At 40.1% G+C, this 27,366-nt stretch overlaps 1 protein-coding gene across 2 annotated transcripts; it reads right to left on the bottom strand.

The window, feature by feature from the left end:
- Positions 1-584: 584 nt before the first annotated feature.
- pals2b (protein associated with LIN7 2, MAGUK p55 family member b) lies at positions 585-27,366 on the bottom strand. 2 transcript variants are annotated; one of them, XM_044137881.1, is made up of 14 exons: positions 27,239-27,366; positions 18,167-18,216; positions 15,252-15,513; positions 12,197-12,315; positions 11,441-11,593; positions 9,194-9,346; positions 8,823-9,050; positions 7,989-8,120; positions 7,799-7,895; positions 6,562-6,630; positions 6,317-6,478; positions 5,778-5,980; positions 5,524-5,652; positions 585-5,037 (listed from the first exon to the last, which is right to left on the bottom strand). In XM_044137881.1, exons 3-14 carry the CDS (start codon positions 15,373-15,375, stop codon positions 4,861-4,863), a joined length of 1,746 nt encoding a protein of 581 aa, XP_043993816.1. In that variant the 5' UTR covers positions 15,376-15,513; positions 18,167-18,216; positions 27,239-27,366; the 3' UTR covers positions 585-4,860. The 2 variants fall into 2 exon arrangements, with proteins under 2 accessions (XP_043993816.1, XP_043993818.1); XM_044137883.1 differs by having other exon boundaries at positions 12,215-12,315.

Raw genomic sequence — 27,366 nt, 5'->3', positions numbered from 1 at the left:
CTGCTTATGTGTTGTTTTAGCAAAACAGCTGCTTATATAATTTGTACTTTTTTTTTTTTTTATATAGAGTAGAGCCTGTTTTCCACATCTCCAGATAGAACCGAATGTAATTAGTCTGTGTGAAAGAAACAATTCAAGTTCATATTAAGCTCTGCTTCTTCTGTGCAAAATTTCTATTATTATTATTATTATTATTATTATTATTACTGCGTGACTCTGTTCTTCTAAGCAGAAAATTATAGGTTTCTTAGCAAAGCTTGCTAATCTTTTCATTATCAGATGCTTTGGAGAGCAGCAGATCCCACTGGTGTGAAGGGAAGTGATATCTTCAGCTGTGGATTCATACTTGTTTGAGGTGTGCGTCTTTTTTTTTTTTTTTTTTTTTTTGCATTGGAAACAGAAATCCGATGATTTTGCGTTTGCAGTTAGGTTTCCAGCTTTGCTCCCAACTCCCATCCTGATAAACCTGCCTCGTGTGGACTTGTTCTTGTAAAGTCTTTTCTGATTTTTAAATGAAGCATGCGTTGTTTTTTTTGTTTTAAATATTTGTCAGCATATAGTTGATAGAACCAGTTTTGTTTTTGTTGTTTTTGCGTGTAAGTAATGAACCAATTTTCAGAGCGCACAGCCGGCTTCACCAGGCGTAATTCTCCTGTTCCTGTTTGTATGTAAATCCTCTGAAGCGTAATAATATTATTGTTATTGAAACCACGTCCGCCCCGTTACGTGCAGCCACGTCACAGCAATGTAATGTGTACAAGTTCTTGCTTATTACAGCACAAGCGTATCTAGCAGGCGGGCCTGGCGTTGCTACTTATCTTATTTTTTGGTCTTGAGAATCCCTGTTTGGCAAAAGGTTTTTATTTTCAATTCTAAACATCCCTACAAATGTTTGAATACCTTTAGATCTATTTCCCCGTCTAAAAAGCCTTTAGGATGGTTGAGTAAAGTTTCCCCTCCCAATCAATGAATCCTGCCCCAACTATCGAGTACCACCTCATGAGCTCCAGCAGTCGCTGCACTCCCGCTCGTCAGCTTAAAGAACCGAATTTACATTTGCAACCATCAGCAACGCTCGGCTTTTCACCCAGCGATAACCTGGGATTTAAATGCTAATTAAGAACTTCAGCAGAGTTTTCCAATCGTCATGCAGGTCGTTTCGAAACTCGTCGGGGCGGAGGCGACGCCGTGACCCGACTGCATCTGCTGCTCCTTTGTCCTTTAAGTGACGCGTCTAACGAGAGCTGTTGGGGGGGGAAACTCTCCAACTGAATGCCATCATCCTGATCTGAAAACCAATCCTGCCAGGCCATTGGTTTCAGTAGTTTCACATCTCGACAATTACTTTTCAGTTAGATTGTTGTTGTTTTTTTCCTTTCTTTTTTTTTTTTTTTTTTTTTAAATCCATCAGCTTTGTAAAGAACTACCTCAGAGCAGCTACTATTGTTTATCACTATTGTCCCGTTTGTTTATGAGAAAGGCGCCGAAGTGAAATCTCATAGTGACCAAACCAGTAAAAGCCAATATCGTGTGAGAGAACTTTTAATGTTGCTGTGCTCGATTTCTACTTTTTTTTTTTTTAGGGGACCAAATTTATTTCTTAATCTTATTGGTTTTTTTTTTTTGTTTTTTTTTCTCTAACCAATCCGGAGTCAGAGAACCCAGCGTTAGCTTTAGGGATTCCTCCTTGTGTGATTCATCAAGCATAATCATAACTGGATCTTTCACGTGTGCCATTGTGATTCTGATTTGCTTGGCGACGATTTTTGGATTCTTTATGTCGGCAAAGATGTTGTGAGACTTGGTTGCGGTGATTGTGTGGGCTGTTGGTACGTTGGCTTTTGTTCAGGTGTGACGAGTCTGTTTGCAGCAGCACTACACTGAGCACGCCTTTTTAGTTGGATTTCCGAGCAGCTCGCGTCCATTTGTAGTTTTCCCAGGAAGCCAAAACTTTGTGGTTTGACACGTTTACCTGCGATTAAATACAGACTCTAATTTCTGCCTTTCCTACACGCTGCACTCGGCCTCCCTGCCCCGTTTGCTCGTAAAAGGGAAGAAACGCGTTTCAATCTGACTGACGGCGTATAAAATCATTCAACCAAAGGTACATGTGAGCTGCTGTCACTTTACAGATCAAATCCAAGCTGTAGACATTCAGCATGTTCTCAAGTCGTTTCCTTTTTAGATGTGCCTTTTGGCAAATTTAAAAAAAAATTTTTTCCTTCCCCATCTGCTCCAGCATTAGGTTTTGACCTCAGTCTAATTGTTTTTTTGTTTGTGTTTTTAAATAAAATCCAAGACGTTCTCTCCGTTTTCAATAACCGTGAGTGTAGATGCTGCATAGAACGATCAGTATTTGTGTTTTTTTTGCACTTTTTGAAAGCAGTCTCTGAAAACTAAATAAATAAAACTAAAGACGCCCATCTAGCTTGGGCTGTGCGTTACAAAAATAAAATAACTGACGAGGTATTTTATGCTATCAATAGGAACTATAAGGAATAATGACTTTGAGAAGCTTTTCTTAAAAAAAAAGAAAAAAAGTTGATTATATCTGTCTATATATATTCATGAAGTACCTCATAAGCCTGATATATGCTGCATTGACTCTGTTTTGTTCTCTAAATGTATTGTCCAACAATATATATATATATATATGCATATATATAATCTTTTAATTTTCCCTAATGGGAGGTTTGAATGTCACAAGCGGCACACATGCCTCAACCTACTATTGTAACACCTTTTGGCCAAATCCACTCAAATTTTCTCCAAATATTTTTCCACTCATGTTGACTTTAAAAAAAACAAAAAAAGATTTTGTGGATGAAGAATTGATGGTGCACCAAGCGTTTTCACACGCCTGTTGACTCAGGTATCGCCATGAAAGGGCTGTACCGAACCCGCCCCGCCCTTCCTTACACCTTTGTCTTAAGACGGCCTTGGAGCTACGTGGAAAGTTTCCATCCGGCCTTAAAGTGGAAGAAATGATGCACTACAATGTCCCGGACTCCACGTCGTCATCGTCATCGCCGCGTTATCTACCTCCTATGAATGTAGAGCCTGTTCTGGAGATGTAGTTGACTTCACAGATGGTCCTTTTGTTTAACGGAGATGAAAAACGAATTGATGATAATAAAATTGACCAACTAATTTCAGGACACTCAATTTTCTTTCTTTCTTTTTGTCCCTGCTTTTAATTTTCTACCTTCAGTGTTTCCATTGCAGCCTTCGGCAGAGGCAGCTCTGCAAAGTCACGTGACTTCAGACCTCCCTTCACTTCTCTCCCTGTTTATTTTTTTTTGTTGTTGCTGTTTTTTCCTCCTTTAAAACCACCGACATGCCAAAAACTCAGTTTGCTGTCCTTCCTGTTCTGGTGAGGGTCCTTCATGTTGCTGAATTGAATTTGTTCACATCGACTGCTAAGCTCCTTTTGTTTGTGTTGTTGTAAAGATGTAAGCCGTCTTGGTTTTCTGTTTCGCATTTACTTTTTATTTTATTTTTTTGGGTAACAGTTATGGTTACAGAACACAAAATATGCTGTAAACCCTGTTAGGACATAATGTGAATACGTATCACTTAATATAGTTCACACTTTGGCTTGACTGTAAGTTGCGTAAAATAAAAACTTTTAAAATACTTGATTTTGCTGTGATTTTTATTTTTTTCCCATTTTTGCATTTTCAGTTCTGTTTCACTTCACTAGTTGAAATCCTGTTGAGTAAACATCACTTGATACTACTATGGTATATTAACACCTCCTGGTCAACAGACAGCCAAAACCACAGTAGCAGCCGTAGGTTACAATTTGATAAACTTTATTAATTAGAACTTTACTAATAAAAAATGTAAAAACAAACACAGTGGGTTGATGTGGGGACATTTAAATCACGCAGTTGGGCTGATGCAAATCAAACTTTAGGTTGTGAAAAATTACATTTTACTGTTAGAATCGTCAAAATGAGGTAATTTAAAGTGCAAGCAAATATCTTAAAACGACAACAACAACAAAAAAAGGTTTATATGTTTTTTGATATTTAGAAATGAAAGGTGTAGAAGAATGATGCTACAGCTTTGCTGTTTTGGCTTTGCTTGGGTGCTTGTAGAGTTGGACGTTGCATCAGTTTCAGTCGGATTCGGGGTTTGGTTAAGGAGCTTTGACATTCGGTGACACTGAACACAAGGGCAGAGCGAGTCGCATTCACAAAAATACAACAAACAGGTTGGCTGGTGAGGACTGGGCCATCACAAAGTGACGCATAAATAAAGCTGAGGATCACATCTAAGTCAACTACACACTATTAATCACCACAATGATAGAAAATAAAATGACAAATCTAGACAAAACTAAGTGTTTGCCCTTTGAAAAAGGAACTCAAAGTGTTTTCCTTCTTGGCAGCAGGAGGAGCTTCGACTCCTTGGTCCAGCGGGAGGAGATGAGATGAGGGGGTACTTAAAAATAACAAAAGATTCAGGTGGAGACAAAATGGCTGCAGTGGCTGTTCAGACACGGCAACGACTGCTCAAAGATCCACTTCGTTGTGGAGCTGTGGTGCCGATGAATCCTTTGCATCATGGAAGAAGGACTGGCAATACAAAACCATTCACAATGCTAAAAACTACAACAATAAATTAAACGGGGGGGAAAAATAAAAACTGGCCCAAGCACATCATTTGAGTTGATTCCACGTGGGATGTAAAGATTTTTCATAAAAATAAAAAAAAAATTAGAAAATCCATAAGCACTCTTTCCCTTTGAGTTTGGAGTAGAAAAGGAGTCGCACAGTGTGCAGGGAGAAGGATCAATCGGATATTATCATTCAGTAGCATTTCCTCCTCTTCATTCAGCGCTGGTTCCAGTCCTTAATACACCCAGTTCACTGGGACCCACTGAGGCTCGGAGCACAGTTTGTCCACAGCGGCCTGTAACGTCTCGAAGGCTTTGTCCAGGTTGTCGTTGACGATGGTCAGGTCGAAGTAGTGACTGTAAGCCCTCTGGATACGGGCGCTCTCATCCACAGTCTTCCTCAGGTCCACGTCCTGTAGAGACAACAAGGGAACGGGTCACCACTGGAGTCACAATGTTTGCAGGTCAGAGAACGAAAAGGGAGTGAAGGTTCAGCAAATTATAGATTTGGTGTTAAGGATAAGACCAAATTTGAAATGAAATGAAGACACGGGAGTTGTTTTTTTTTATGACGTTAGTGGTAGACTGGGTACACCAAGTCTCAGAAAAAAATCATCAGACACAGTCTTATAGCATGTCCAAACAGTTGTTTGATGGACATGCTATGACAAAAATCTAGCACCACCAACAACTTTACTGAAAAATATTTGATCAGACTTTAGGCTTACTGGTCGTGAATAATTGATGGAGTATCTATGATTTTGTTAAGAGTGCATCACGAGCTCATGAAATACCAGGACAGTTTAAATAACAACTGAAAATGAGTCGGGACTTGGTCATTCAATGGATTAGTCAAATCGAAATGATCACACTGTTGAGTTCGTCGATCGGTTACTCACTGTGAGCTGTTTTGCTGAGAGGCCTGCATCCACCACAGCTTTGTGCATGGCCTTGAGTGTATCAAAATCAGGCGCTGCAATGAAAACCACGAAGGGCATGAACTCTGCTGTCTTCAGTACCTTCAAAGCCTGGAGAGGACAATCAAGCAGAAACATGTTTACGTTCATCTACAGTACATTCGCTGTGACGTTCTGTGTCTCCCTCCTGCCGACTGTTTGCCAGTCCTTTTGAGGTGCCGATCTTTGGTCGGTACCTGGGGGTTCACGTCCAGGATGCAAGTGCGTCCCGCGGCGACCACCTCGTGTATGGAGTCGATTTTTGTGCCGTACATGTTGCCGTCGTACTCGCCGTGTTCCAGGAAGCGACCGGCCTTCACGTCCGCCTCCATGTCTGTCCGCGAGGTAAAGTGGTAGGTGTTGCTGTTTAGCTCCTCGTCACGGGGCCTCCGTGACGTATCTGAATGTGAAAAAAAATGCATAGCTTTGAATATTTAAATGTTAATTTATTTTATTTTTTTTTTATTACAGGCCCTTTAACTTTCTTATATTTGGACTTTAACAGCCAGCTTTTGGTGCATTCGTTTCTCTAGGTACTTTGTATTTTTGGAAATGTTTGTCCAGCTCTTTCTCATTCGAATACATCTATGAACATCAAGTTTAAATGCTTTGCTGTATCTCCAGTACTTTTTCACCACACATAGCATTCAGTCAGAATAGAAGGTTACACCTTAAAATTTCCGTGAGTTTGAATACCTTGCGAGACACTGTGTAGGAGAACAGGAATATTACGCACATGGTATAGTGGTGCCAAAGCGTGTGGGGTGGAGGACCATCAGTCTGTTCTTCAGGCTGCGGCGGCCCACCCCCTGAGCACCAATCAGGACTAGCGTCTTTCTCTGGAACGGAGGGACTTTGGCTACTTCCTCATAGATCTGCAACTCGTGTCGGTCGAACTCTGTTAGAAAACATTTTAAAGTTTGAGAAAACTGAAATAGAAACATCAGTTGTAAACCAACACTGAGAAGAATGTATTTTAACCTGCATTCTTGGCTGTTAAGTACATCATCTTCTTCTTCTTTTTCCCTGCTAAGGTGCCACAGAGAATTCCTAAAAACGAAAGAGAAGGAACATTTATTTATTTGTACATATTTGCAATTGCAGCTTTTGGCCAGATGGGGGCAGGCATGGAATGTTTTCTGAGTGTTGATCACGTTTGTGGTAGATTTGCTTCAGGTCTGTGAATTTGGTTGTAGTAGACTTAACTAATATTAATGCATTAAGTGTAGCTTTCACATTATGATGTGTCACATGTGTATATATATATATATATATATATATATATATATATATATATATATATATATATATATATATATGTATATATATATATATATATATATATATATATATATATATATATAAAGTTAAATCTCTCTTAGCAGGTTAAAGGGAAACAACACTTTTTGTAGGCATCAATGTGGTATTGGAATAATTCTGCATGGATGTTGCGCCGATCTTCTCGTCAGAACTTGTAGAGGTGATTTGGTTTTCTGGCACAAACCCAGCTTTTAAGTGCAGACCAGAGATTATCAGTGGGGTTGAAGTTTAATGTTAGCATGCTACCCATTCCCAAACCAATTCTGCTGTGTGTTCGGGATCATTTAGTTGTTGGAACATTCAGCTGTGTCCAAGTTTCAACCATCATCACTGTAGGTTTTGAGGAGGGTTTTAAAAAAATTGTTCTTCTCTGTCATTGTTTCCACTTCCTGTGATGCACTGGGTCGTTGACCTTCTCCAAGGAAACTTACTGTCATTGAGACAGAAAGCAGTTGACTGTGCAAATTTCAGTAAATCTCACAAGAGTCAACTTTGGAGTTGGTGCTTCTTTGTTAGATGGGACTCATAATCTATGGTGAACGCCCTTTATAGGGATATTGATGGTGGTGTTCCAGCACCTTCATGTGATTATGGTGGGCTTGAGGCTTGGGGGTTTTTCTAACTAATTTCCTTTAACACAAAGTGAAATTTTTTGGGTCAGGTGGTTAAAAAGCAGGCAAACAGAACAATGTCTCCAAGCACGGCAACAAGCTCCCATCTCATCTCCACTGAAAACTTAGGGACTGTGCTCAAAAGCAGGTTTGTAAATAAGGATAATGCATCATTAAAATACAAAATTAATATGGCATTCATGTTCACGATGCCAGCATTTTACTATTAGCAAATGGTTCGTTTAGATTTAAGACCACAATTATAGGCAGGTAGGACAGAGACAAACCTGATCCATCAAAGTCTCTAGGGACAAATGCTTTTCTCTTCTCCTCCAAGAACTGACTGGGTATTAGTCCGGTGGCACCACCCACTACATGGCATGCCTGCAATGGATTACAGTGCAGCTTGAGATTTCTTTTGTCTCGTGACCTTTGAGGACATTTGACCAGAAACAACAAGTAAAAGGAAAAGCTCACCTGCCACCAGTTGGGATCCTCTCTGTTGACGATCTGAAGGATGTCGCCTCTCTTGAAAGACATTCCCGCCTCTCGACAGGGAATCAGGTTGTCACTGGCTGGATCATAGTCAAAGTACGGCCGCACATACACCTGTAGGGATCACGCGTTCACTTAAATCTGATTATGTTTCAGAAGAAGATACTGACATAAGGTAAGGCTGGAGTAAAGAAGTGACAACGGGGTCTCAGAGGGCGCCCTGTTCCGCTCTTTACGATGCACCAACAGCGGAGGCGTTTGCCAGAAAGGCAAAGTGCTCTGGGTGATGTATTAGATTAAACAAGCAGCCAGAGGAAGCCATAAAACAAGCCAGTAAAGTACACTGCTCAGCATGTGAAGAGCCACAGAGCAGGATAGCGTTTCGCATCATGTTTCATTCATCTTTACTTCCAGTTTATGTGTCTTTAGCATAATATGACATGTTTATGCATGTCAATTTATGTCAAAGATGAAAAAAGGTCCTTTTTTTATTTTTATGTCAGCGACCGTGACTAAACAAGAGAAAATAAGGGTTTTATAACCAATTGTACTTTCTATGTTAGGGTGCATGTAACTACAGGAAGCATGTGTGTGGGCGTGTGTGTGCGCGCGCGCGCGTGTGTGTATGAGGCTAAAACAGCAATTCTGACCTAGATAGCATGTCGAGTGTTATTAATAGGGCTCCCATGGTTCACATTCATGCACAGAGGATTGATGGAGGCGCCAGATTACCAGGCCGGTGCCACCAGCCAACATCTGCCGCTCTTTATGCATCGCTTCTTTACACCAACACTTAACACCGATTTGTTGTTCTACCTGTGGAGGTGCAGGAGCGTCCCTGTAGCTGGGGAGGATCTTCAGCGTGATGCCTCCGCTGCAGTTTTTCAGCATCTCCTGCAGCTCTGTGGGGTTGTTGCCGACATCCTTGCCATTCACCTCTTTAATGATGTCGCCCACGTGGAGCAGGCCTTGCCTGTCGATCATCCCGCCGTGGAGGATCCTGGCAATGACCAGGTCATCATTTTCTACACGAAAGGTCACGCCCTGCGGGGAAGATGAATGGTTATGGATTGTATGGCCTGGGATGCTTCCTTTCCTCTTCATTCACTCATGAACAACAGCAACAGCCGTGCGCAGGTACAAAGAAGTAGATAAAACATATCGAGTTGCCCTTCATATTGGCTCACCAGCGGCTCGCCGGCCTTCTTTCGAATGCCGATCATGCGGACGGCGTCGGCCTGCATGAGCGCGCTGTTGACCGCTGCGTCGTTGGCCATTTCAGTCGGTGGAGGTACTTCATAGCATTTTGATGCCACCATGTCGTGTGCCTCCAAAAGGGACTTAGAGAAGAAAAACAGTAGTATGTGAAGCATGCCAAGAAAACAAATTCTGTCCTTTCCAGATGATTAAGGAAAAGAATGTCTCTTGCTCAATTTCATTCACTCACAATGCTTTCACTGCTTTAATCTGAGTAAGCCTAGGTGTTTAAAACCATAAACAGAGCAGTAGCTAGAAAAGTTTATGCATTACTGCTTGATGTAAAGTGCATATCAATAATAAGTGTCAACTAACTGACATTAAGTGTGAATCCTACAAAGTACTGATGCTACTGAAAGCGTCCAGCTACTAAGACTTTTAGCTGTTCAGATATTAAAACCTTTAGCTCTTTGAGGACGTGACGTCTATGATTAACTTTATACTCTGCAAAATATGTAACTTTTGACAAGTGTTGCCAATAGACGGGTTTGGGGTTAAGATTTCAAATCATTCAAAGCTCTTGTGGTTTTTCATAACTCATTTCTCCAGTTTACCTTCAGCTTGGAATGCCATTCATAGGCTAATTGGATGAGCAATAGTAAAACATTCAAGGTGTCCAATATTACTAATTTTAGCATGTTGCCTTATGTAAAAATCTTAGCAAATGCTAACGTATTGGCCGTTGTTGACATGGTAAACAACATTAGCTTTTCTCACATAATATGTTGTAAGAAGTATGCCAGCTGATGCCCGTATATTAGCTAAAGCTAGGATAATAGTTTATCATGTTAAAATAGACGTTTACAGAAAAATGCAAGGCTATAAGATGCTTTTGGGACCATTCTGTGCTTAACTAATTCTAGCTAAAATGTAATTGTTAGCACATAACTTCATAGCAGCTACTATAAGCAAATAGTTTAGGACATTAGCTAATGTTGATATCACCAGCTATTGCTAGCCACTATAAACTAAATAGTCCCCATCAACATGTTAGCATTTAGCTGATGTTGATATTTAAGATGCTACCAAGACAGCACTGTTAGCCACTTTCAGCTAACATTTTACTCTTAGCAAGTTAGTATTTTAGGTGCTGATATAAAAGATGATAAAAGCACAGCAGCTGATCTTACATACTTTTAGGAAACACCTCACTATTAGCACATTGGTATTTCAGTCCAACTTTATCTAGTCATTAACTTTATAAGGTCATTGTGTCTATTGCAAAACTGCTAAGACTTCCAAGCAGCTTCCCTACAGGATTGTATTTACCAGCTTCTGCTATTTAGTATGCTTTAACTGTGCCTTTTTAAAAGACTGTTTTTCACAAGTTTTTCTCTTCTAATGTTTCTGGTCATCTCTTCAATATAACAAGTGTTGCTACTTCAGTTCAGAAGATTGAAAAAATCTATTCTGGGAAAAAAAAGCATTTCTGAGGTATTTTTGGAGGCGTGCATATTTTCTTTGTTTTGTTTTTCTTCAGTATGACTAGTACAATTCTAAGCTGCACTTCTGACATAGCCTACCCACTAAAAGAATCAATCAACTAATGAATCAAAATTTAGGATTACCCTCTGGATGTCATCAATTCATTTTTTGGTTCACTGATTATCCCTAAAACAGCTTCTTTCCGATCCTGGAATTACTGTCTCTTGTTCCTAAAATATCTTACTCAGATGATAAACAACGGCTCTCCAGGAAACTCACTTTTCAAACTCACATGCTCAGTCTGTGATGTAATATCTGTTTCCCATTTCTATAAACCCAGCATCTCCCTTCCTCCCACCCTCTCCCTCTTCCTCAGTAGGTCAGCAGGGTTTTAACTTCCAGCTAACAGCTCAGAGAGCTCTGATTGGTTCTGAGGGCTCGCTGGGCTCAGAATACCAACTCCCATTGGTCCAGATTGTGTAAACCTGCTGCTATGTCCAGAACTGGAGGTTAGTGTAAGAACAAGGGCCAAACATCAACTAACCAAAACCAGAATAATAAAACAGCATACTCAGTTCACCATTCAATGCATGAAAACCTGTTTGTTTTAAACATTTGCAATATATGAATCAACACTGAAAGAGCACCATCTCTGCATCCGGACTTGTCTGGTTGTGGAGGATTACAGCTTCTAGCTACTTTTCTGGTTTTTTTTGCTCTCCCTCACTACGTTTATGTTTACTCCGTCTCACCTGGAAGTGCGGCTCCTGCAGGATCCTCGACAGTTCAGTCGCGCTGTCATCTTTCACCTTGAGGTTGCTGATGTCGCCCAAGATCTCTGTCACCAGCTCCACGTTGTTGTCCTGCACCGCTTCTAGCTTGACATCTTCCTGCTGCTCCTGAGCCTGGAGGCGACAAAGAATCTCAGGGAGGGCAGGTGGTTCTCACAAATGTGGAAAAAGGAAAAAAATGATTCGGATGACTCTCTGTTGTGTGCATGTTTTATGTTTTGTTATCTTCTAACAAAATGTGTAAATTTTGTTTGAAGTGTTATGAGGTTAATTTCAGCTGTAAACAACCTACAGTTCAGCCTTGTATGACAGTAAAAACATGAATCTAATTTCTACAACCTTCATGGAATAGGTGAAAATTGGAAAATTGCGTCTTTTCTAGCAAGAACTACTTCACATTTGTGCTTGAAGTAACCTGACCACATAAAAGATTGGACACAGCAGTGAACATTTGTGAAAGCAAATCGATTGTAATTAAAAATATTGTATAATGCATGCATAATCAAAAAAAAAAAAAAAAGCTATAGCAGTGTGAAGCTGCATTCCTTCCTTATTGGAAGTGCGTATGAATCTTCTGCAGGACACGTTTGTCAAAGCCTTACTGTACATAAGCACCTCAGCCAGAGCAAGCGAAGGATGCAGAAGGAGCCTTCAAGACGACTACAAGTAGGTCCGCTCACTGCCTCTAACCCTTAGCTTAATTTGTGTGTGTGCTACCTGAGGATGGGAGCGTACAATTGGACTATCCATGATGCCGCGCAGAAAAAGCAGGTCGATGTCTTTCACGCCTGTGGAAGTAGGTCCCTCGCCAACATTATCCTCCACCTGCTGCATGGCTGAAAACACAAAAAATATACGCAAAGGAAAATGGGTAAGAGATATTTTTGTGGGCGTAAGTTCAGCCATAGATAGGCCGTTGCTAATGGAACGTCTGACACAAACAACAGGTCCCATTGAGCTAAAACAGCTAAATCTCAGGTTCATACACTTTCTAAGCAACACAACATTTCAAAAACCATTTTAGCTGCTTCAAAGCTCATTCCCACAAGAGCCTACAGATAGTTTGTGCCTGCCGACGCATAAAGCTACCAAGAGTAAAAGGCTGTAAGCAAAAATAAATAAAACAAAAACACAGTCTAATCTGTTAACATAAACATATGCTGTAGAAGAAGAGGTGTAGACTGTTTGTTTGAAGCAGCTAACGCTGTAATGCCAGGGTCTAAAAGCCAACGCAAGCCCATTTAAGCCACTTAGAGCACTGAAATCATGTGTCAGTGTTTTAAACCCTGTGTCAGTGTGTCATTATGCACTTGTGTAGGTAATAATTATGCTCAGTCAGCATTTTTAGCCCGTTAACTTATGATTTATTTCTCTAGATTTTGTTCTTGCTAACCCACTATTATACTTTTAACCCAAATCACGCTCTGTGTCATTAGGCTGTACTCTATACTTGGGTTTACTCTTGAAGAAACAAGTTCACTGTCTTGGAAACCCAAAAAATACAGCAGCTACTAAGAGAGATAAAGTAAAACTAGAAATATATATATATATATATATATATATATATATATATATATATATATATTACATATATATATGTAATATATATATATATGTATATATATATATATATAGATTAGAATTAAAAAAGTCAATCATTTGAATTTTTTCCTTAACCCAAACTATCCTCCATTACTCTGCTTTTTACATTATTATTATTATTATTATTATTATTATTATTATTATAATAGTCACAGTTCTGATTACAGAGGCCATCAGTGAGTGCCAGCTGGAGACATCCTCGAAGGAAAGCGGGTCCAAGTGGAAAACCATTTGGACCAACCCATCAATATAATCTGCAACCCATCAATATAATCTGTATCACAGGAATATATATATATATATATATATATATATATATATATATATATATATATATATATATATATATATATATATATATATATATATATATATATATATATACACAATGTATAAAAAAACACAACAGGTTTGTGTAATATTAAATCAGACTAAACCTTTTTTGTTTTAGATTAGAATTACCAACATTATTTCCACTTTTCTATTCCTCAAATCGGATGGACAAATATACACTAGGATTACTCTGCTTTTACAATTTCAAGTTGCCTGAATAGGCCTTGTATATCTGTGCAAACCATTTCAGGCAAGCATAAGCAGTGTAGAAATGCTCAGCCATTATACTGATAAGGAAAGTCTATATGAAACTATAAAGCTCATCTCTCTCTTTAAGATTTAGAATAATCTTGGTACATCAACAGCAAGCTCGGTGCCAAAACAAACCTTAAATATTTATGAAGGGCAAATACACTAAGGAGGACAAGACAGAACTAGAGTTAGAGAAATATAGTTGCATAATAAAAAAAAGCACCAATCTAAAATCCGGTATGGACACATTCCTGTTCCTGGGCTCCGATGGGGCCACACACGGTCTTTCAGACCAGAACTGTAATTGTAGTTAGAGACACACACACACACACACGCACACGCACGCACACACACACACAAACCCATAAACAAACGGCACCTTGATTTCATTGTGCAGACTCCTACAGTCAGTCAAAACTTTTCCGAAATTATAATCAGTCAGTTAAGACATCCTATGTGTTATAAAGCAAAAACATAAAGTTGGAGCAAAACAGACTCATGTAGTGTTTGAGCAGGACTGGAAACTTTGAAACCAGAAGCGTCGGAGGAGAAACAAAAAACCAGAATCGAAGCACATCTGGAAGTAAACACCCAAACAGCTATGTTTTCATATTTTTATGGGGTTCTCTGCTCTCTGTGTTGACCTTTACCCACTCACTGAGATAAGTGTCATGACGTTGTCGACCGCAGGAATGTTTGCTCGGTTTGCAGCAGGAGTACACAACCCATCCTAATGAGCACTCACAATCTGTCTGTCCACTGAAAATGTGGAGCTAAGAAAAAGCCTCATGCTCAAGTGTTTCTATAGGCCTGCAAAAGGTTGTGGAAAATAAGTTCTTAATCTAAAACGGGATGGTTGCCACAATTGATTCCAAGCAGATGCATTTATCTACATTATAAACTGTTCCCTTTGTGTGCTTCAAAGTCATCCTTTTCTACACATATGCCGTGCGTTGAATACTAATGGAGAGACTGCCTGCTTGGGAATCCATGCATCTATTTTTTAAAGGTGTAAGATAAATCCAACGAGGAAAAAAAGACTTGTCAACCTGTGTTCCAGTCATATTTAATTGTGCCATCAACAAGAGCGTGCTGGAAGCCGCATATATCAGAGACGAGCCTTGACAGATACTCTATCGCATACATATTTTCATGTATTTCTTTTAGCTTTATAGATGAAGAAATGGAGCACTTCTAATTGAAATAGGGCTGTGCATTGCAATGACAAAACTGACAATAACAACAAGGAACTAATCGGGACTAAAAGGCCTCAAAAAAGCAGAGCTACAGAGCTGGAGTATATAACTTATATGAAAAATATGGTTGTTTTTTTTTTACATATTTGTTAAAACTCATCGTAACTCTATGGTATCAGACAGATAATCTGTGAAAAGAAAGTCGAGCTTCTCTGCTTTCTCCCAGCTCTCTCTAAAGCAACTAATCAGACCCAAGAGGAGGGTTTTAGCGCTGTCAATCATGGTTGTGTGTTTAAAATGAAGCCCTCCAGCCACTATAAGTAAAATCTATAGCATCTATAGAGGGGATGTGCCAGTCAGTCAGTCAGCCCACCTCCTCCTTTCCTCACCTCCAGATGTCTCTGCTCCCTGAGAGGACTGCACAGCTGGGGGCCTCTCCGTAGCAGGTTGTCCAGAGGGCATTACTTCCTCCTGCACCCCATTCCGACAGGGATCGTCCATAGTTGTGACCATAGCCAGGTCCTTCTTCACTCTTCTTTCCTTCCAGCCGCCACAAGTATCCAAAGGCAAATCACTGGCAAACTACCAGTTGTAGCAACTACGTCTTCTGTTCTCCAACTATGTCTTGTCTAGCACTGCCAACCTGTTGAACTGTCAGAGAAATGTAGGAGAAAGACAATAGAGGACAAAAAAGCGGATTAGGGACAGAGGATAAAAAATATAAAACAAAACAAGTGTAAACTGAGTAGGATTATTATCATTAGAGGATATCCACAGAGAAGAGAAGATAGTGATGAGGAAAAAGAATGATGACCAATTCAGTGTTTGTCAGTCCCCCGCTCTAGTCTGACTTTAATACCGTCTCATGCTCAACTCCACCTCCTTTTTTTGTTGATCACACACAGAAACACACATACACTCATAATCCCACAATTCTCTCCTGCTGTGCTTGCTTGAGTACCCGTCCTCTTGGATAACCCACCCTAACAGAAGTCAAGTTACCCTTCTCGTCTTCACTCAGGCACGCACACACACACACACACACTTATGTTGAATTTGTCATTATGTAAGTAACCTTACATAAGTCTAACTGAAGGGGGGCTGACCCTACATTCCTATTCTTTTCCTCCTTTTTCTTTCATTCATACTCAAAGTTTCAAAGGGCTTCTTGGTACTTCAGAGTGCAGAAGCTGTCAGTTTCAGCAAGTTGTATCCTAAATGTATTCTTCTAGTGGTTATCCACTTGCTTAGAATTAATGTTTTCTACAATGCAATTTGCCATACTAGGGAACGTGATGTGCAGACAGGATTAAAATATATTTGGGGCTAGAATTTAAGCTGTTCCAATATTTCAGGGCTAGACATTCACCATGGGATTCTTTGGTAAAACAGGCTAGACTTGGACCAGATAAACATTATTTTTCTTTTGGTGGTGTGTTTTAATAAATTACAATAGAAAGCTGTATCAATACAAATGGGGAAAAAAATGGGGAAAAATCTAGTTATAGATGGCAGTCTATAAATCTGATTTGACCTTTGTGTCTCATTAACCACTTTTGCTCTGGCGACTTATGCTAGCATGCTATTTGGCACCAAACAGCTAGGACTAGTTGGTTACCGTTTGTGAATTTAGCATTTTAGCAAATCCTAAATGTTTCAACAGGGTGAAGGTTTGGAACCAACGTTTTGTAATTTAATCTGACCCTCATTAATTTTACAATAAAAGCTTATTGCTATCATGCTAACCATTCTAGATAGCACAAAGCAGCCAATGTTGCTTGCATGTCACCATCTAACTGTTTTTACTTAAACCAGAAAAGTAAGAAATATTCCTTAACATGATAATTCCTGGTTAGTGAACTGGTTGGGCAGTTTCCTTGTCATTTTGTTGGTAGGCCACTTTAATGGTCAGTTAGTTGGTCCACTGGTCAGTCCAATCAGTGATTAGTGAGCTAATTGGTTGGCTTATCAGCTGCTTGGTTTGCTAAGTGGTTGGTCAGTCGGACCACTGTTTGGTCAGTTAGCTTGATTTTAAATTAGTAGGTTATCTCAATGGTTGCTTGCTCAACAGTTACACAAGGGCAATTTTTGGTCAGTTTATTCAGAGCGAAAATGCATTTTAAAACTCAAAACTTGAAGTATCCCAGTGGAATTGGGAAAAAGTGGGATGAATCAAAAACAGGCTCCTCCCTTTCAGCATCCACCAAACTCCGACTGCCACAGTGACACAGCTGTGCACCGAGCAGATCTGTCTGTTTTAATCCTGCCCATCCTTAACCCTAACCAGTCAAACCCTCCCCCATCTTTGGACGCAGGGTTTTAATCCAGCCACGAAAGCACTGGATTACACGTTCTGTCGCTCCCTTTTTCGTAGCTATCTGTTTGGTTAAAAACGTCTCTACCACTTCGGCCTCCTTCAAACAGCCTGAGTTAGATGGACAGGAAAGTGGGGATGCAAGCAGGCCATGAGTATACAGTGTTACCGCACACATCTCCGGCTGAGATAGAAGCCCTTCGAAATTAGCACTTCCCATACATGCAAGAACACACACACACATATGTTTGCATGGCTATCTTTGTGGGGACTTTCCATCGACTTCCATTCAGTTCTACAGCCTAAACCTTGCCCTTCTCCTAACCCTTACCGTAACCATTACATACCTAACCCTTAACCTAACCAAAACTCAATTCACACCTTAGTCCTAAATCTGACCCCTGACCCAAAAACAGCTTTCCACTTGTGGGGACCAGGCTTCGGTCCCCACAAAGAGCAGTGGGTCCCCACAACGTAGTATGTGTCAGGAAATGGTCACCACAAGGTATTACAAACGGACACACACACACACGCACTCACACTCTAATCTATCTATTAAACTGTCCGTTTAGTTTTTCCACATCACAGAATAAAAACAATGGAACACGTAGATTTCGACATATAATCATGACAAGAAAACAGAGTTCCAGAGAAAGCATCAGCTGATCAAACTTCAGGTCTTGAAGCATCGCCATGCTGTTTTACTATGGTTTCATATAGACAGTTAATATCTCAAGCAGCTGATTGTGCATCATTTACAATATTTCTGTACCCTAATCAGACTGAAATATTTATCAGCCAGTGGAGCTTGGGCAAAATCTTGAAAAATACCGCGCATAATAATTAACTTCTGCAATGATAAACACCTTGCTACAACAGAATGTTTTAACTTCAAAGGCCAGCAGTTTTCCCATTGAGCTATCATGAAATGCCGTCTTGTATTCAGTCCAAAAGTGTATAATACGTTGGCACTGACGAAGCTTTGTTTACCTGTGCCAGTTGGTGCAATCAAGTCCTAGGCAGCAGTACACAGTGAAAACCTGCAAAGAGAAGCACATTGTGTTGCATTCCTGACAAACACTTGGATGAACACACAGACACAACCATTTACCCCAGCAGATAAACACAGTCAGGAAATGTTTTCTCCCGTTGATGCATCTGTTGCTCTGAAAAAGGACTTTCTCCTGCAGTCAGCTATTGGTCTGTCTGACGAACATTGGACAGAGATATCTCAAGCAGCAGATTGTGCTCAGCTATTCAAGCATGCCTGCATCATCAGCTAGCGAATGGCCACTATTTTTCTGGAAGCAATGACAAAGCTGTGTGTGTGTGTGTGTGTTTTTTTCCCTCCGGGAAGGCTCTGCTTTTGTTTTAGGTTGCAAACTCAGACGTGAAGTAACTGCTATGAAATCATCAGATTGAGGTTTATGGGTTTAAGGTTAAAAAGCAATTTCTACAGGGCTGTTTTCACTTGGCTATGCTCACTCAGTGTGCAGCATACATTTGAAAAAATAATAACATTATAGGAACATGCATTCATCAATAGTCTCTGTCCATTTATCCTTGCAGGGTTGCCCCACCGGTCATTGAACAAGAGTTATGGTCAGATTATTGTAAAATATACCATTTTAGACACTTTATTTTAAGAAGGTGGTGAAATAAAAATTAAGGAGAAGAATTTTATGATCCGCTATTTGCCTATTGACTGTCAGAGATAAACACCAGCGATACCCTCATGACCCGGACCGTACTGAGCCTGCTTAGACATTATGTGGATGAATGAAAGTCCTGACTTTCCTCACAGACCATAAGGAAACATGTGATCTGTGTTATTCACAGTCTGACTGTGAATAGCAGCCACACAACATTTATACATCCACAGGTTACAGTGATTAAATATTGTTTACCGCATAGAACTACAGTTCATTACAAGCTACAAATCCACCAGTTATCACTGTCTGTTGCAATGGGTTGGAAAGTAGACTAAACGTTTACGTTTACAAATCCAATCTCATTCCTCTCCCACCGTCATTAAAGGAAGTATAACATTACGATCCAGAGTTAGGCAGATTCCCAAACTCACTCTGTTCCATTTTGGTTTAAGAGGTTCTGAGGTCTATCCCAAATATAAATGGCAAGTGGTAGGCTACATTTAAATAATAACTAAGAATGTCCAACTGCATTAGCATCAGCTTTTGCCAATATCAATCTTCTTTTTCTTTTATTTATATCAGTATTGGTCCCATAAGTAAAACTGAGTTCATATTAATAATTGATGTTTGTTTCAATCGGTATCGGTCATAGCAGCAATATCAGATATGAATAAAGACCCGAATTTTGTTATTGGTGTATTCCTAGTAAATACTAGCCCTAACCCTAACCTAATGTTTTTTCAGGGGAGTAGATTTTTGCTGACCTTCTGGATTAGTTTTGATGTACTATTGGAATAATTCAGCCTCGGCATGGTGCCAGTCCTGCTTCAAATTCTCTACAACCAAGGTCAGGCTGGTGAGCTTAACCGTCACGTCAATGATATTTAATTTAATTTAATTAGTTTATTTGATAGGGACAGACATACAGCGACATAGACAAACTGAAGGCAAACAGCAGTCCCATGTTTATGTCACAGTGCAATAGCAAAAGCTAATTCTCAGCACTTGTCCCTAGAAGGGCTTTTTAAAAAATAAAAAATAAAAAATACCTCTAAAAGTAATAATCAAACAGACAGTAAAACATAAAACATCAAAACATCAAAAGTGGGCACAGTTTTGTTTTTGACGTAACCAGAGTTTTGTTTGCTTCTTTAAAAAACTAAAACTGGTTACAGACGTTAAATCAACAGGAAGTGAGTTCCAAACCGAAGATCCTCTCACGGACAGAACACTTTGAGCAAAAGCGGTTCTTCGATATACTGGTAGGTAGCGTAAACCAGGATGTAGAAATGCTGCCACCACTGTAATGATCAACGCTACACTGATATAGAAACTTTTATGCTTTTATAGGGAACTTGCAAAGCCGTGTGGAAATTATGTACACTGTTCCGAAATCCTTTACTGCTGCTTAACAGAACCCAAGCCATTTTGGGACTGCCATAATAGTCATCGTAAAACTGACTGAAAACCTTTCTACAAAATTATAAAGAACAAGTGATAAAATGCAAAGCATTACTTGACTATTTCAAATGAGCTTTTCTATGGAGTTCACATCTGACCTTCCACATACTAGGGAGAGTACAAAATAAAACATAAAGATTGTTGCAGAAAGTGAACAAATGTTAAGATGACACCACAACTTCTTACTTTTCCTTTAACCAACTAGTGTCAAGGACGGGTTGGCTGATTACACAACAGGGATTAAATTCATTTTGGCCAAGTTTATTGGAAGTGAAAGATATCCTGTGGAAGAATGTTAATGGAGGCAAAACTCCCCCAAAACAATTCCTCCTCAAATCATCTGCTCCACAGCACAGGAGCCAGGATGAGCCAGTCAAATGTCTAAAAGAAGAGGGAGGACCAAATCTTAGCAGAGGAAGGAAGGGCAGCAGCCTATTGTTGAGGAGTGGATAAAAATGGGCAGTCAGGGAGTCGAGGGAGACATTCAGAGCATGAGAGCAAGGGATATATAAAAGGCAGCAGAGAAGAAGAGGAGAGAAGAATCCTTAAAGATTAAACTGGGTAGAGGGAAAAGCTTCCGAAGTCCCAAGAGGATGAGAGGGAAGAGATGAGAGAGACTGAAAGAACAAAGCGAGCTAGGATTGATGGCTGAACAACTTTGTAATCTGTTTCTACACCAACTAAAACATTTTGCTATATGAACGCGCAAGCAAACTCTGGGGAAAATTAGCTTCCTCTGCAATAAATGCAAGGAATTTTCCAAAAGATCCAATTTGGATGCAACAAGTTTCATTTGAATGAGCTAATTTGTTTATTTTCCACTTTGTCCTATTGCTGGAGCTCTTCATATCTTAACATGGCTTTTGTCAGATCCTCATACCTCCTCCTGGGACAGAGATAGAGAGAGAGGAGAGAAAAAAAAAAAAAACGGCATTTGCAATTCTGGCTGCCATTGGTTGAATAAAGGAGCCAACGAATGCTCTCTGAATACCCCTGGTTGCCAGGCGCTCAGATGATGGACAGCTCACAGAAGAGGGATTATGAAGGAGGATGAGAGTTTGCTTTTGTATAAAGCTTTGCTGTTTAGCTCATGTTGTATGTGTGCATATGCACAGTATTAAAACAAAAGGAAAAAAAGAATCAAACTTTTAGAACTCAAAATTGGATTAAGCATTGCTAGGTATGATTACACACACCGTACAACAGGGACACTCATATTGATTGGCCACTTTAGGAAATGTATAAAAAACATCTACAAATCACACATTTACTTGTGTAACATAATCTGCCGTTGGAAATGTTTTGAAAATGTAACATTTAATTTACTCAGTATGGAGAACTTCTGGTAACACTTTATTTGACGGGTTGTGAATAAGACACAGTCATAAACATAAAACCCGTCATGAACATGAGTACGTCTTCATGAATATTTATCACTGTTGTCATAAAGTGTCATTCGGTAAATCATGACACTTTTAATACAAAGTTGACATTATTCAAAATGTATTTGTTATGGCAATTTGACATTAACCAAGAAATCATGATCTGACATTAATTTGTTATAAAAGTATTACTGATTAAACTTTAAAAATTGTGTAGCTTTATGTTATCAAAGCTAAAATTTAATCAGTAATACTTTTATAACAAATTTATGTGAGATCAGAATTTCTTGGTTAATGTATAACGAAGACAATTTGAATAATGTCAACTTTGTATTAAAAATGTCATGATTTACGGAATAAAGACTTACTCGTGTTCATGACAGGTGTTATGGCATATTTATGACGGTGTCATGACAGTCTTATTCACAACCCGTCAAATAAAGTGCTACCAAACTTCCTTACTTAGAAAAATGTTTTACAAACTAAATTCTAAGCGGCACAATCCCACTAAAATAAATGCTATAAATCCTTTTTTTTTTTTTTTCCTATTTATGCTTTAGTTTCTTAGTTTTACCAGAAAACTCATTTTGAATGATCCACAACTTCCTGTTTTCCTGGATTGCAAATATGACATGATACAAATAACCACCTCTTTCAACCACAAGCCACTTAAAATCCCTAAATTTCACTGTTGGAAAAGTCTGTCTCCATCTCCAGGTCGCCAAGAGTCCATAACATCAATTATACTCCATAAAAACCAACCGGTTGCTTCACAGGCTTGCTTAGGAAAACAAAGCCTTTTCTGTCCTTATATGTGTGGAGTGTGTAAATGTGTGGAGTGTGCTCAACTCTACTGGGACTTTTACTACAACAGTCTGCTTTGGTCAAATAAAACTAGATTAAATAAATAGATAAGCAAGTCTTCCCCAGGGGTACCAACTAAATTGGACGGCACTGTATAAAATCCCCAAAGGGATCTGCTCTCTATACACATTCTCCACTGGTAGTGATTGCCTTGCTGTGCCCTTGGATGCATAATGTACACAGCACTGAGATCAGCAGTCACTTTCAGTTTTTCTCAATGTCCTTCATAGTCACAAAGAATTCATCTGGACAGTCCGATGTTGTCCAGGGTCGTTGGAAAATACCTAAAATTCTGCTTCGGTCCAGAGGTGTAAAGTTACAGCTTACTGTCTCAATGCTGGAGGAGTGCAATACATACCTATTAAAGCACTTCACATTTGTGAGCATATATTATTATGACTAGCTATTCATATAAGCGCTCATCTCATCTCCCCTGGCCAAGCCCTTCCTGTCATGCCTCTCACCCATCACCCTCTGCCTCCAGTCAAACCCTATGTAGGTCACTCCATGCGTTGCCACAGCCCGCTGAATAAGAGGATTACACTGCTACCTTTAAGATGGTTATCTTAGCGGAGCGATATCAACATAATATTCAGGCATATTCTCCAAAACAGCAGAATACTGTTAATTTCCCCATCAATCTATCCAAGATGAGAATCCATCTCTGTTTAACCTTGTTGAGTCATTATCTGACACTGAACTCTAAATTAAACACCATTTATCCTGATGAATGTCTTTCTATTAGCACGCTTCATGCAAAAATGACCCCAATTTCCTCCCTGGTGCTGTTCCAGTGGGTGGGATATCAGATGGTCAAAACCCTGCAGCGGCAGTCGCACAGCAATCTTAATAACGAGCACTCTGTGACATAATCTGAGCCGCCACATGGCGCTGTCTGCTTCGTCCATGGCTGCACGGCTGCCTGCGAGCGATTATTAATATAAAAAAAGAAAAAAGAAGGGGGAGGGGGCGGCGCAGTGGTGCAACAGCACTTAATATGACTGCGAAGTTTAAAGAGGAGGGAAGTGACTTTCTGTGATGTTGGGCAGTAAAAGGAACCAGTAATGATATTGGGAAAAACAAAACAGAGGGAAGAGATGAGACAAATCGGTATGTGTTGTCAAGTCCTTAAATAGAATAGAGGAAATGGCTGCTCACCAGTATCAAATGGTTCAAAAAGATACTATTACATTGTCTGCTAAAAGGTTTAGTCATCCGTTCTAATGGTCTGAAGTCCTTTTATCGATATACCACAGTGATCCAGCTAAGTACATAAAGTAACATAGACCGACCCTCGTTGCCACCAACTGTCAATCACCTGGCTGAAGGAAGGCTGCTTCATTTTTAAACATTTATATTTATTTGGGCTGGGTGCTTGAGTAGAACCACCAATAATGCCGTTTGTAGCTTGTCAATTGTGATCCACCAAATATATCCACTAAAATCTGAATAAGCAAAGGAAAAGAAAAGCAACCATCTTTTCAGCCTGCTGACCAGCGGTCTGCAGCAACATGTGGGGGAGGGACAACAGCACTATATCACTTTATGCTCAACAAAGGCTTTGAAACCTCTACAGCCACTTTTTAAATACTTTAACGGTATTAACAGCTACTATGAGCTAAAATAAAAAAACGCAAAAGTCTCAATCAACATATTTTAAGTTTTGAGGTGAAATCTCTCCTATCATTGGCTACTCCAGCCACTCCTTCAAAGACTTTCTGAAGGTTCTCTCCTGTATAATTCTAATATTGATTAATGTAATTGAGTGAAGCAGCTGCTTAGCCTGCAGCAAGAACTGAAACAGACATTTGCCTTTCCTTCCCCTTACCAGCAAGGCAAACACACAACTCATTAAAACGTCAAGTGAGTCATTGTAACGTCTTCTTGCCAGCTGGTTTCCTAACAGCTGTTATTGTGAAAGTTTTGATGGAGAAGTGAGGGAGTACCGGCTTGCTCTCAGACAGCAGGCATATTAGCTGACTTTATCCATGTGTTGTCCGTGTCTGGAGGGTTTCACTGACATTCCTCCTCCTCTTTTTCATCGCCTCTCTTCGACAGTATGAATTATAGAAAAGAAGAAGCTTCAGCGTGTTGGATTTGGTCTGGCTCACTCCCATATGCTCCCGCAGAAGCTGAGGGCATGCCTCTGACTTGAAATTTGTGTTTTCCTCCGTCCTGCTGACAGGAAGGAAACACATAAGGGCATGGGAAGGCTTGCTCATCTTACTTTGGCAACAATAAAGGTCACCCTTGGCTTCTGAGAAAGAACTCTTGCTGGATATTCAACCTCGGGGACCGGGGAATTACTGTAATGCACTGGGCTGGTTCAGTCTCCATATCCTTCTTTTGTTTGTTGTAATCGAATAAACAAATCTGGTTATGAGAGACAAAAACATCAAACCAAATTTGGACGCAACACGATGCACTCTCAGTAGTCCATTGGCCAAGACAGTCCCTCTCAGGAAGGATCCCGAGGGACGCCACAGTACGTCCAGAGGCTTCCCTCCATAACGTGCCAAAGCTTAACCTGCTTATATTTCCAGCCAAGCGGCACCGTGTCTCCTTTGAATAAGGAGGCTCTGAGATTCCTTGAGCCAGACCAAGGCATATGCAAACTTAGTGGCTGCCCAATTCCAGAAGGGAGGTTCAAAGAGTCTTTCAGTTTTCATACAGAAGATAAATCTCGAAACTTAGCAAGAATTAGTCGTCATTTTTATTTCCTTCAGTGTTTTCTGGGTCAGTGCGTTTCATGATCTGACTGCAAAATGAGTTTCCAATATTAATAAGGAGTTTTAAAGCTCAAAGCTAATGCATTGTGAGCTGCCATCAAAGTACCTTCAAGAATAATTTGGAAAAGCTGCAATTCTGGCACCTGTAAAGTGGTTCTGATTAGCACTCTTACTCTCACGCCAAGAGACATAAACACTAATTTCTCCGCATATTTGTGTTTCCAGACTGCCCTTCATTATAATGTAGTAACTGCAAGTTTTTCTTTTCTCCGCATGATCAGTTTGTGTTTCCTTAGTGAGGACAAAGGGGAACGATGGTTATGTAGCTGTGGTGAAATTCTCTGGAAATTCTGAGGACATCATCTGTACTTTGACTCAACCGCTCTCTCGATCTCTATGGAGGTAGTTTTCCCACACATAAAAAAAACATGGAGTTTGGCCCTAAACTGTCACTATAATCTAATGGCACACGTGTTGAATGGGAGGAAGTTAAAATAATCAGGGGACAGCTGTGGTCAAACTTTGTCTTCTTTATTCCACTTGTTTTGCTCACACAGAGAAAAATGGCTACAACCAGTCATTGGACAAACCTATTTGAAGAACCTTAAACATCAGCAGATGTTTTGTACTGACAAAGAACACGGAAAAATATAAACCATGCCAAAAACAATGATTTTTTTTTCCCTCCATCTGATAAACTTTATGCTCACAAACAACAAATGTGGTTACTAGTGTCACAGAGAAATTAAATTAAATGCTGTGTCCTCATTCCTCGGCTTTAGGTGGTTTGTTTCATGCAATTCAATATTCCAACTGTTTCATAATCCTGAGACAAAAATTGAGAAGCATTTCTTTGGCTTGCTAGTTGAGGAGAAATCCATCCACAGATGATCTTTGAAGCAAAAGTCCTCACTGTATACATTTTTACAGGCACACATCCATTCTACATATTTTGGCTAAAGTAATATTTTAGTCAGGAAAGAAATTCGTCTTGTGACTACTGTCAGACATTTCCCAATGCTGCTGTTTATAGACATCATGTCATCATCCATTTATGAGGGAGTGAGTCTTTTTTTAATTATTATTTCTGGCAAATGCTATTTAAAATCAGTTGTGTACTTTGCCAACGAATGAAAAGGCAGATTCTACATTCTGTTGTTGCAAGATTTCTGGTTTTAAAATATATTTGCTCTTTAGCTGATAGAACCCCTCCACCCTCCAAGTTAAAATATGCTTTTGGCTCCATACAACCTTTGACCGGCTCTGGGCTCTCCAGTTATGTTCTCATTAAGTGTTCACATACGGTAAAAATGGGCCTGTCGTCATGGGCCTTCCTCAAAACGTCTGAACATTAAAATAAAATTAAATAAAATTCAACCTTCTATGACCTGATTTTTTTTGTTTGTTTGTTGTTTTTTGTTTGTTTGTTTGTTTGTTACACTACTAGAGGAGGTAGTTTCGGGACAGTTCCAGCCTTCTCGTGCCGTCTGTCCCGCAGCTCTTTCCTCTGATCCCTCCCGGTCAGGAATCTACGCCACGGCTCTAACGCATGGCCGTGCGCTTGAACCGTGCGCACGGATCCGTGCCAAACGCTTCGCACCGTTTCTCGGCTGACCAGACAACTAAAGCCCACGCTCGCACCGTTTTTGCCTCACTTGCGGCCATTTTTTTGTTACCCATCCGAGCCCATTCATTAGGGGGGGCGCGCACACTTCCAAACCGTGCGTCAGATCCTTCCCAGTTAGATGGTAGAAAGGACAACCCCGACATAAATCCAGAACAGGATGTAAAAGCTAAACGTGTTCCGACAGCGCAGAGAGCCTCTGCTTCTGTCAAACTCTGCTGCTGCTGCTGCCGCCGCCGCCGCTGCGCCTCTTACCCGCGCCAAGTGTCTTTGTCTGACATTTCAACACCAATTTATGAATGACTTCAGGAGCGTCCTCGCTTCGCATACGTTCACGAGGCATGACTTACCTGTGAGTCGCGCGCGCGAATTCGCGGTGGTCCAAGGTTTGTCCCGGTCCGACATTCAGATCCACCCCCCCCCCCCCCTCTTCAGCTGTCTGTCCTGGTCCCGCAGCAGACTGCCGACACTACGATGC

Source organism: Gambusia affinis, linkage group LG14, assembly GCF_019740435.1.
Source record: "Gambusia affinis linkage group LG14, SWU_Gaff_1.0, whole genome shotgun sequence".
Lineage (NCBI taxonomy): Eukaryota > Metazoa > Chordata > Actinopteri > Cyprinodontiformes > Poeciliidae > Gambusia > Gambusia affinis.
This window is presented reverse-complemented; position numbering and strand designations above follow the sequence as displayed.

Bases quoted from the DNA above. Each gene is read 5' to 3' on its own strand.
- pals2b (XM_044137881.1), bottom strand. From the start codon at position 15,375: ATGGTCACAACTATGGACGATCCCTGTCGGAATGGGGTGCAGGAGGAA. The intron at 6,631-7,798 runs GTTTGTCTCTGT...TTTCGTTTTTAG, and splicing joins TAGAGACTTTGATGGATCAG to GAATTCTCTGTGGCACCTTA. The intron at 5,653-5,777 runs GTACCGACCAAA...TGTCCTCTCCAG, and splicing joins TCCTGGACGTGAACCCCCAG to GCTTTGAAGGTACTGAAGAC.